Genomic DNA, 12,037 nt, shown 5'->3' with positions numbered 1-12,037 from the left:
AACAAAAAAGTGTAGTTGTATCATTTGAAATTTTCAATAAATGTCTCAAATAGTTTCTCTACTAATTAATGAAGATTTAAATGTCCCTTCACAATAGAGAAATATTTTATTGGTCTGGATTAACTCCACTGCTGCAGCTAAAATTAGTATAAACGTAATAGTAAAATTAGTAGAAACACAAATTTTAAAAGTCCAGTCAAAAAAATAGCCCCTACATTACTGGAATTCACAAATACTGTTGTTAATGGAGAACAAGCACTGTGCACTTTCCATAGATTCTTTTAACTGCAGTGCATGAAATCTAACAAAGTAAAAAATCTTGAAAGTCAACATGCAAAATATATTGCCAAGAGGATTTTTCCAGAACTATATATTTTTAATAAGTAAAAATAAACTTTTTCAAAAACCCCCATGATTTCAATAAGGATCATTTGCATCCCATAAGGTTGCTGACAGAATTTTCTAAGTTTGAACAAAGGCTCTGGCACAATCCGCAACTACTGACATGATAGAAACAATGCTTGATAAACTGTGAGCAAAGTAGCTTTCAATGATTCCACTTAAATGTGATACTGTGGAAATGAAACCTTTGCCAATCAAGAAGTTAAAAGCTTCCACGTTTGCTCTGCAACCAGATAAAGCAATAAAAGTGATCATTTGATTTCAGAGGCTAAAAATTATATTAGGGAAGATTCGTTCCTTTGCAGGTCTATTTGTAGACACATCAAGAGAAATTTTCAATGTAGGAGTTTTAATGAAAATTCTGTAATGCATGAGAACTCTTATGTTATACAATCCAGACCAGGGTGTAGCAAAGGTTTATGAGTACTATTTCTAAACCATGAACTGTTTGTCATTAGCCTCAGTGAGGTCAAGTTTCCACAAGAAAACATCTAAAAAATTTAAGTAGTTAGGAAAACTCACATCTGTGAAACCAAAGTTACATTCATATGCCTCATCAGGATGTGGCCTACACTGTACAGAAGAAACATCTCACTTTTATTTGAAAGTTTATCCATGGCTGGAATTCACTTGAGTAAATGAGCTTGCATCTGTATTCTTCAGTTTTTTATTTTATTTCCTCCTCCCAATCCAAGCCTCTGTCCTATCCCAGAGGTAACTATTGCTTTCATGGGATTTATGACAGAAATGAAATCAGATAAGAGTCCAACTCCTTTTATGGATGAGAAAACGAAAGCCCAGAGAAGTGATGTGACTGGGTTCTCTGACCCCAAACTCAAGGTTCTCCCCACTGCACCACACAACACAGCCTCTTCACTAGATCATTAACTCTCTCAGAATCTCGGGTACATTGTAAAACTACTGGAAGATGCTGAGGGAGGAAAAGCCCTCTCTGTAATTTTGACACATTACTTGCTTCCTAATCACATCTACCAAGAAATAAGAGTGGACATAGTGTTTCAACCTGGTACACAGAGAGCAATTCTATTACTATATCGTAAAATTTAACATGCATTTTTCTTTTGCAAATTACTTTGCCTCTGCAAAGTAATTTTTGAACATTTCTCAATTAACTGCCCTGCAAACATCCAGTTTGGAAACCACCGCATTGAAAGGGGAGAACTGAATTTTCTTTCAACTTCATGCTCATGTTCCGGCCTCACCATTCATCCCAAGAGAAACACTAAGCTAAACTCTCAAAACCATTTGCCAATTTTTCAAATGATGAGAGCTTACTTTTGAGGTAAGATGATGGGACAGTTCAATTGGGTAGGGCTGTTAGCTGCTATTCACTATTGACTTCCCTTATTCCTTCAAGTCTTACAAAAAAAGAGGTTGGGAAAAAGGAGAATTTGTTTTGGGTTGTCATCATTTAACTACAAGTAGTAAATCTGGAGATCCAGTAAAGTTAGCCTAATGTATCAAACTAGGATTCAAACATAGATTCTAGATTTGACTCTGCCATTTATAAATCATGTGACAAAGCAAGTCACATGCCCTTTTTAGGTCTTTTCCAACATTTATTTCTGCAGTTAAACTGGATGACTTCAAAGAACCCTTCTAGCTCTGACAGTTTATGTTCTATCAGTATTATTTTCTGCAAAAAAAAAAATAGGTATCCTCTAAGAAATTGGGTATACATTGAAAATGTAATTATTTGGGGGGCTTTGTTCCAGATTAAAATATTTCTTTTAAAAAAATACAGAAAGTTCATTGATGAAAATACTTCAAATTATCATTTACTTCATGTAAACATTTACTATTTATCTAGTTTAGCAAGCTTTTAAAATTTTTGCATTTGATTTTTCTATTTACTAGGGATACATACACAATGTTTAAATGAATAAGATATCAGCTATTTTTAAATGATCACACCACAGTTTCAAGTAAGTCCGTTGTTTATTCTCACTGTTAATGTATTACACAGAAGGTTCCAGTAAATATGCTGAGGGTTGCACATACATGAAGGAACAAGAGGTTCACATAAAGAGGGGGCATGATCCCCATTTCTTCTACTTCTTCCACTCTTTCTTGTCATAATCCCACTTGGCAGAGAACCCCTGAATGGGGCCGACCTTCATGTCCAGCATTCTCTGAGTCTGCATGGCCACCCACTCATCAGAAAAGGTATGCGGGACAGGACCGTAAACTGTAAATTAAAGAGAATTTTCAACTGACTTCACTTCTCCATTCTGACAATAGAAACAGTGTTTGAGAAAGACTCTTTTAGTAATGCATTTCAATTACTGTGCCCACAGGGCAAGATACAGCCAGTCCTCATATCCTGCCACATTGGCTTTGTCCACTAAAGCTTTACAAGGACAGACAGGTGGAGTTTATTTTTACTTTCAATTCTCATTTTCACAAAAACTTAGCAATGAAAAAGAGCTAGAGAACATAAAAAAAAAAATTAAAGAGCATCGATCCCTCCAAAGGCTTAAAGGAATGATATCACAACGTAGATGGAAAGTAAATTACATATAACTATTAGGAATTGTATTAACTGCAGGCCAGCCACCAAAGAGCAAAGTTAACACTGGCTGTAACACACATAGCCCACTCTACACAGTCCAGAGAGAAAGCAATTTGTCAGGAGAGTTCCAATATGGTCCAAAAAGAGGCTCACACTGTTAAGGAAACACAGTATTCCACTGGACAGAGCACACCCTCTAGAAGACAGTGAGAATTTAAACAATGCATTTTGCAAATATTTAAAAGCACTTTATAAATGTCCCCTGGAATTCAGGAGTATTTATCTTATCCTGGCAAAAGGATCATTTACAACCTCAGACGCCCTGTCAACAAAGTAACTTCTTAAGTAGCAGCAGTAGCAGCAGCACAGGAGATCAGGATTTAAGCCCCAGCTCTACCACTTTAACCATAAAGCTCAGATTCCTCCTCCATTAAATGGGTATAATACCTACCATGGGTCTACCTACCATGAAAGGTTGTGAGGAAAAAAATGTGAAAAAATATATGGAAGTGCTTTACAAAACTGCAAAGTGCCATATACATGCAAGCTATTACTTCTGAAAGATGCATTGGCTAAAAAAGATTTTCATGCAGTTAAGAACTGGTTTCCATCTTTAAGAGTGTTCTAGGGCTCTGGTATCAAACTCAAGGGAGGATCCCTCTGGCCACACAGTGACTCAGAAAACCACAAACTTGCATTAACCTATGTCATGCTATATGTTTGCTTTTTTAAACACTTCCCAATTACATTTGAGGCAGCAAAATTCTTCACTGTACCCCAGCGAAGCCCAGAACAGAGGTTCTCTTTTTCTTACTCACCATAGTGCTTCTCCCATATGACAATTAAAGCGCTAAAGCCGATGAAGAACATTGCAGCTCCAACAACAGTCTTCCATTCATTTGAAGATTGGTTCATTTTAGCATAGGTCTCATTGAATTTGATATGATACACTAAAAAGAGAAAGAGAATACTTTTTTAAAAAAGACTCTAGGATTCTATTAAAGAAACAAGTGGATTTACTTTTAAATTACAGAAATAGGCCCAGAATCAAATAAGAGAACCGGCTGAGCTACATTTTGGCAAAAGTGAGCCACATCCAAAGCCTCCAGCTCCTGCATGATGCCTGTGTATCTTGGACACCACAGCCATTGACAAATCCCATTGTTCATATGGTCCACGGGTCTATTCCATGTTCTTGAGACAGAGATGTTTTCCCAACAGGCTTACTTATTCTCAATGTCCCAACCTGGCAACAGCAGGGCCAGAGCCAGAACACACAGCTGTGGCAGCTGAATCCCTGTAACCAAAAGGGACCAGGACTCCCTAAACACATGACACACATGAAGATCTGGTTTGAGTTTCCAGCTTCAGCATTTATGTTTTATAACCCAAGGCTCAGATTCTTCATCTGTCAAATGGTTCTATTACTGGTATAACTGATGTCATAAGTTTTTGAAGCTAGCACTCTCTCTCTACTAACTTGCTATCAGAAGGAAGCTGCTGCAATCATTTCCCACCAAGTACAACTGCAATGTCTCTCTCTGACAGAGAAGTGGGCCAGGGTTTTCAAAGGCTATAAGAATATAAACTGTCATAGCTCATATCAAGCTGAGGACTAGCTCAGCTTAATTTAGGAGAGGCTCACCACCAGGAGGCCCGCAGAGTGAACTTTTCAGCAACAGGAACTCAAAAACACCTTCTACCAAGTCTTAGAAGGGTTTTAATATGCTTTATGAAGGATATACCCACACCAACGGAAAAAACAGATCCTCAAAGTCTAATTATTTACAAAAATTTGCATGTATAATGGGAACAGGTGACCAATTCTCAGGTCTATAAAATTAGTAACAACAGAGCAGAGGGAAGGGGGGAAGGGACGGAACCTCTCCTTCTGGAAAAAAAAATGACACAACACATCGAACTAGCAGCTATGGCTAAAATGATTTAAACTTCCTTAAAACACTTAAACTGAAAATGTGTGCCCTTCAACAAAGAAAAGGAGAAAGGGTAGCAAATTTCCACACTGAGAAGTTATAGAGGGAGCTTTACTTAAAACTAATCTTTCCAGGCTACAAGGCTTTAAGAATTTAAAAAGTATTGAATCATATCAACTATTTCTCCCTCATCCCTTTGTAATCAACCTTCAATTATCCATATTGAGGATAATGAAGATATATTTTGGAGGGCTCTGAAATGCACTTCTGCATTACCATATGAGTTATGATTTCTCACACTGTGGCTATCTAAAATACAAAGAACCGATCCATACCTAGTAGGAACAAGACAATATCCAACTTCCCAGGTTAGTGAGAGGAGTGGAATAAGGATGAGGATGATGAAGGACCATCAGTATCTCTTTTTAGGTTATAGCTGCCCACCCTATCTTTCCTAGGTTAGATGATAATATTATTTTGGTTTTAATGTCATTCATGAACAAAGAAGCTCCTTCTATCCTCGTGATGTGCCAGAAATGGTACTATGAAGGCTATGAAGCAGTTAAGAGAGGTGTTAATGTAAAAGGGTAAAAGTAACAATGGCCAAAATGAGCTGACCTTAGTGCTCTTACCCTAGCATATTACCGCCCCCCCCACTCCCACCACACAGAACTCTCCAATCGAAGGTCATTGGTCAGCCTCTTAGCTCTTCCTCAAGCAAAACCATCTCAGGACTCAGAGCACTTTCTCTGGCTGTCCCCCACACCTTCTCCCTGCTCACTCTGCCTTCTGGCTTCCATCAGTCCCAGCTTAAATCCCTCACTAATTTTCTACAGGAAGCTTTTCCTTATCCCTCTTAATTCTAGTGCCTTCTCTCTGCTGATGACTTCCTATTTACCTTCTACCACAGCTTGTTTGTACATATTTGTTTGCTTTCTATCTCCCCCATTAGATTATGAGCTCCTGAGGACAGGGACTGTCTTTTTACCTTTGTATCCCCAGGGCTTACAGTGTCTGTCAAACAGTAGGGGCTTAATAAATGTTTACTGACTCATCGAATACCCACATTGGACTTTTTCTTCAGAAGACAATTTACTCCATGGTTGTTTTTCCTTCTCTTTTAAGGCCTGCTGGCTAGAAGAAAGGGTCCTGACGTGGGCCACATCCGGCAGGGGATAATCACGACGATCAACGTAACTTGGAAGACTGTAATCTTCAGTCTTCGCAACACCTGCTAATTATAATAGAGGCAGGAGAAAGTCAAAAAAATAAGTAAAGGAAATCTAACTAGAAAACTCCACATGTTAAAATAAGACTAATACTGATAAAGAGAAAAGAAACTATTTCAGTCACTGAAGTATGTTTTCATTCATTCTTTCCCACATTCCTTTTACTATCCTGAAACAGTCCTTAATTCAGAGGAGGATTATGTTCAGAAAAGTATACCTGCAAGTTGGTTGTGTGAATTCATTATATATTACCCCCATTAGTCATTCAGTCATTTCAGTCATGTCTGACTCTGACCCCATTTGAGGTTTTCTTGGTAAATATACTGGAGTGGTTTGCCATTTCCTTCTCCAGCTCATTTTACATATGAGGAAAGTGAGGCAAAAAGGATTAAATGCCCTGCCCAGAGTCACACAGTTATTTATTAAGTATCTGAGGCCAGATTTGAACTGGGGTCTTCCAGCTTCCAGGCCCAGTGCTCTATTCACAGGTCAACTAGCTTCCCTACTTCCTACATAAATCGCAGCTAAATGTTTAGGCTCACTTACAAAAGCTTATCTGACTCACAATGGAGTTGGATTATAATGCTACAGCCTATAAGCAGGAGTTCATTAGGGAAACAGGCAGTAGAAAGAGCACCAAATTTGGAATCAGTTGTTGTTTGTTCTGCTTTCTGGAAGAGGACCAATGACATCTGAAGGGTGAGGTCAAGTGAAATGGATTTTAGTTAGGCAAAGCTGTGCAAAGTCATCAGTCCCACTCCCTCCTCCAGTCATCAGAGTCCAGTGGCAAGATGGCCTCAGATGCAATGGAAGATCTTGGCCTTTTTAAGGTAAGTCTGCTTATCTGAGGCAAGTCCATTCAGTGACTAAAGGCTAGGCAAAACATAGCCTCCTCAGCCTTCTCCAAAAAATCAGTAGGGGAGGCAAGACCCTCAGGTTTTCTAGCCAGACCAGAAACAACTGCTATTTACACTCACTCAGGAGCCACCAAAACTCAAACAACGACCAAACAATAGACTGGGACCTATAATTGATCAATTAGTGAGAGCCAGAGTTGGTTCTGTTCATCCTTAATTTTTGAAGAGAAGCAGGGAAATGATGACATGACTCAAAGTTGACTTGGATTTCAGTGAGGAGGGCTGTGAAAGGGCACCAGCCTCACTTTCTCCTCCAAAGCCATCTGGATCCAGTGACCAGATATTCATCAGGATGACTGGAGATGGCCCAGGATGCACTGGGAGACCCTAGCACTTTTAGGCTAAAGGTCTTTTCAGGTTCTCACTTTGTGTGAGGTAATGCCCATGTAGTGAACAGGCCTCTTTAAGAAACGAGTTAAAGGATGACTCCTTTAATTAGGAAAAAAAGAAAAAAAACTCAAGCTGGGAGGGGAAGACCCTCAGGGTTGATGTTCCAAAGAGAAACAGTTATCACTGACATTCGCTCTAAGACAGGAGAGTCCAAAATACAGCCATTTAGTAGAGCTTGGGCAGGGATCTATTGTGGTGCAATCTTTGAGCTTCAGAGTGAACTGGGAGGGAGGGAGGGAGGGAGGAAGGAAGGAAGGAAATGAGAAAAGAAATCTGTAGCCCCATTTGCAATCTCAATGGGCTTTATCAATGCCTGATTTTTCAAAGTTATTTTTCAAGAAATCATAAATTAAAATTATGAGACAAAAGAGTTAACTACCCCTGTTTAACAAGGAATGATAGAATAAATAAGTGAAGGGGAGAAAAAAAACAGCTTTTTTTTGCAGCTAAATTTGGACAAATCACTTAAACCTTGAATAATGTATATGTGTGTGTATGTGTGTATATGTATGTATATGCATGCATATTTGAAGCATTCCTCTGATCTACTACTTTAATAATTTGGTGAAAAACTGGAGAAAGTATGGCATCTATTTCAGATGAAGTCATACTAGCTTTTGCCAACAGTCAGTGACTTCCTCTCTAAGGTTACCTTCCATTTACTCTGAATGTATCTTGTATATATTGATTTACCTGCTGTCTTGCCCATTTGCATGTCAACTCTTTAAAGGGCAGGGGTTATTTTTTCCTTTCTTTGAATTCCCAACATTAGTATATGCATATTACATCAAGTACTTAATAAATATTTTGCTAAGTGATGACTGATTGCTTTTCTAAATATTCACTAATCCATCCCATTAATAATATTCTATAAAGGGCAGGTAGGTGGTGCAGTGGATAGAGCACCAGTGCAGGAGTCAGGAGGACCTGAGTTCAAATCTCACCTCAGACACTTGACACTCACTAGCTGTGTGACCTTGGGCAAGTCACTTAACCCCCATTGCCTCATCCTGGGTCATCTCCAGGCATCCTGATGAATATCTGGTCACTGGATTCAGATGGCTCTGGAGAAGTGAGGCTGGTGACCTGCACAGCTCTCCCTTACTCAAAATGAAGTCAAGTGCAAGTCATGTCATCATTTCTCTAATGGCGTGATCTTCAGCAACGAAGGATGAACACACACACACACACACACACACACACACACAAAATATTCTATAATTGATAGGTCACTGGCCTATGGGTCGCAATTTTTCATACTTTTTATAATCAGGATATCCGACTTCTTCCAATTCTGCTTACTCTCGTCCTCCAAAATTCACTCCTAAGATCAATGACCATGGCTTATCAATTCTATCTAAAAGTTCTTTTAAAACACTAGGATGTAGTTTATGTGATTCCTCCCTTTCTGACTCATCCTGATCCTCATAATGACAATCTACTAGGATGGGATTGGCCTAAGTCAAAATTTTGAAACAGTGTGCTTCTCACTATCTTTCCATCTCCCTTTCTGGAGTAATGTTCTATCTCTTGATGACTTCCTCCCCTCACCTATCCCTGCCCCCTAGTCCTTTACAGCACAAATACTGGATTTGGAGTCAAAGAACCTGGATTCAAATTGTTAGGTTGCTTAAACTACTAATGGGACCTTTGGCAAATCACTTTGACTTTGGAAAATAAAGCATTTGGACCCTACAGCCATAGGCCCTCTAGCAAACAAACTTCTGTTTGGCTCTTAAAATCTCTCATATATAGGGGATGGTTTCAGAAAAACCTTGGAAGACCTGTATGAAATGAACCAGGAGAACAAGCTATATGTTAACAAGATCGTAAAGATATTCAACTTTGAAAGATGTAGTAACTTTGATTTTGATCAATTCAATGATTCCCCCACAATTCCAAAGGACTCATTATGAAACATGCTATCCACCTTCAAACAGAGAACTGATGAACACTGAATGCAGGTTGAAACATACTTTTCCCCCCTTTTTGGGGGAGGCAGGGATAATATGGTTAATGGAGAAATTCATTCTGCATTACTATACGTATTTGTAATAGTTTTTGTTTTTCTTGACTTCTCATTGGATGGGGAAGGGGAGGAAGAGAGCTTAGAACTGTAAAAAAAAGAAAAGGGTCTATGTTTTAAAAAATAAAAAAATCAAATCTCCCCTACATAAGAAAATTTAAAATTAAAAACAAAACTTAAAAAATAGCCTTTATACGGTGGATCCAACATACATTTTCAGTTGTATTAGACTCTACTTCCCTTCATTCCCTCTTGAATCCAGCAAAATTGGCCTCCTTTTTGTTGCTCACATGTAACAACGTATCTTGTGTCACATACCTCAAATGAACTTGCTCTTTACCTCCTACTCAAAATCCCTCATTTCCTTGTCAATTCAGCTCAAGTGCCAGGGCAGGCACATTTAAGTTTTTGTATCCCTAACACATACTACAATCTGAATAAAACCTTCTTCATTGATTCTAGAGCAATCAGAGCCTTCTCAAAGAAAGGGTTTTTGTGGAGGCCCATCTAATCTAAGATGCACAGGACCTGAAGAAAGGCTAAAGGGCAAAGACCAGTGAGAATAAGAGAGCAGATGCTGAATTCAGATTCAGCACCAATTGTTACCTCACATTTTCATAAAATTTATGCAAATAGTTCAAAAAGTTGGAAAAATACATACCATGTGCCCGAACACATGCAGAGGTGGAAATAGCCCGCCTGCCAATAAGGCCAAACACCCTGACAGCCAACATTCTGTTAAAAAAGAATGCATAATTCCTCTTTCAAATTAAGTTGAAACACTCCTTTATTAGTAACAATATTACTCTTCTTCCCCACATATTTTGGGAGGGATGATGCCATTTCCTTATGTTCATTTTCATCAATAATGCTAGATCAAGTCGATAACCAAGGAATACGGAGATAAATATTTTAGGAGGTTAGGTCTCTAAGTGGTAAGGTACAAAATAAAAATACCAGAAGAATATTAAATAGGCTATGGCCATTCCATTCTTGAAAAAGTGTCAAAATCAGCTCAAACAGTCGAAATGTACTTCCTACAAGGCAACCTGGGATAGCAGAAGATCTGAATTTGGAGTGAAGAGACTTAGCTAGGGGTGGACCTTCCCTTTAACTCCTTAACACCAATATGACCTTGGGCAGGTCATTTTACCCTGGCTGGGCTACAGTTTCCACATCTGTAAAATGAGGGGTTGGGCCAGATGATCACTCTATGATTCCCTTCAAACTGTAAATCCTATTATCTCTAAATTATTAAAATAAAGCAAAAATGATCCACTAGCTAAATCAGAGTAAAAGTCTAGGATCATAAAAATTAGTCCTAAAAAAAGCCCTTGAAAACATCTAGTAAGCCTTCCTTATTTTACAGAACAGCAAACTGATGCCCAGACAGGAAGTTATTTGCCCAAGGTCATTAAATTTAACAGCCAAGTTAGGATTTGACCCAGCCCTTCCGATTTGCTAGACAACTGTCAGCACCCCATCCCCCCTTTCTTACAGGTTAAAAGCCCCGAAAAGTATGCAGCCTCAGTACTAAGATCACATCTGAAAGAGTCTCTGTTTAGATGAATTAACAGGGTCCTGAGGTCTGGAGTCCACTCTCCCCCCTCCCCCCCAACAGGTCTCCCTTCACCCCCTACCTGGAGCCAAGCAGGCTAACAAAGCAGAGAGAGGTTTTGGGGGGGGAGGGGGGCGATGGGGTGACAGCCACAGATTTGGGGATGGAGAGAAAGATGAAGAAAGAACAGACCTGGGGCGGTAGAGATGTTGCCAACAGCTGTTCCTGGAGGTAAAGAGCGTACAGTCTCCCCCCAAACAAAGGAGCTAGAGGGGTAAGTGATGGCTGGCCCACGGGTGACCTAATTCTCAGTTCTGAGACTGGCACAAGGAATTACGGGGAGATCATCAGCAGGGGGTCCTCCGGCTGGCCAGTCCATCTCTCGTCAACCGACAGGATCCAAAGGGGGCAATGACTTGCCCAAGGTCATTCACTCCTACGTCTCGGAGGGCAAAGGCGGGACTCGAACCCGAGCGGGCTCCTCCGCTACAAAGTCAATCCCGTTCGGCTTTGGGTCCCAAGGCGTCCCCTCCCCTGCCCCCCGTTTAGGAAGCAACAAGAACAAGGTCAACGACGAGCGATGCGCCCCCCTCCCCCGTCCAAGGTCACTCGGATGACGCGCGGCGGGGCCGACACCCTAGGCTCCGGCCTCGGCCCGGCTCCGCACCCGGGCCCCGGCCTCGAGGTTACCTCCGGGCCCGGGCTGCCCGGGAGAAGAGCGGTCGGCAGGCAGCGCCGCCTCCCTGGGGCCTGCTCGGCCAGGCTCAATGTCACCCTGGGCCTGGAAGGGCCTGAGGCGCCCGCCCTGCAGAGACCCGGGTGCCGGACTCGGACGTGGCACGGAGTGGGGCCGCCGCCCCCTGCGGCCTCCGGACAGCCGAGGGGCCCGTCCGAGCCTCCCTCACCGCCGCCTCACCTGCCGCCGCCGCCTCCTCCGCCGCCGCTGCCGCCTCTCACCACCGCCTTCCACACAGCGGCAGCCCGAGACCGGAAGAAGAAGGCCGTGACACCGCGTGGGCTCTCGGGAAACAAGAGGACCCGGGAGCGC

The 12,037-nt window shown here is 41.1% G+C and overlaps 1 protein-coding gene across 10 annotated transcripts in view; it reads right to left on the bottom strand.

The window, feature by feature from the left end:
• Positions 1–2,342: 2,342 nt before the first annotated feature.
• The window catches only part of COX4I1 (cytochrome c oxidase subunit 4I1), an 83,471-nt gene continuing 73,776 nt past the window's right edge, over positions 2,343–12,037 (bottom strand). For 3 of the 10 annotated variants that reach the window (XM_072636239.1, XM_072636242.1, XM_072636241.1), the window contains exons 2-5: positions 10,093–10,169; positions 5,936–6,103; positions 3,754–3,885; positions 2,343–2,611 (exon numbers count right to left, since the gene is read on the bottom strand). In XM_072636239.1, the coding sequence (XP_072492340.1) occupies positions 2,475–2,611; positions 3,754–3,885; positions 5,936–6,103; positions 10,093–10,165 (510 nt within the window). In that variant the 5' untranslated portion in view covers positions 10,166–10,169 and the 3' untranslated portion in view covers positions 2,343–2,474. Of the gene's footprint in view, positions 2,612–3,753; positions 3,886–5,935; positions 6,104–10,092; positions 10,170–11,181; positions 11,658–11,905; positions 12,013–12,037 lie in introns of those variants that run through there. The other 7 variants (XM_072636247.1, XM_072636245.1, XM_072636246.1 and 4 more) reach the window with 5 other exon arrangements.

The sequence above is a fragment of the Notamacropus eugenii genome, chromosome 1 (assembly GCF_028372415.1).
Source record: "Notamacropus eugenii isolate mMacEug1 chromosome 1, mMacEug1.pri_v2, whole genome shotgun sequence".
Classification (NCBI taxonomy): domain Eukaryota; kingdom Metazoa; phylum Chordata; class Mammalia; order Diprotodontia; family Macropodidae; genus Notamacropus; species Notamacropus eugenii.
The sequence above is the reverse complement of the archived record's forward strand: the minus strand, read 5'-3'. Positions and strand labels throughout refer to the sequence as shown.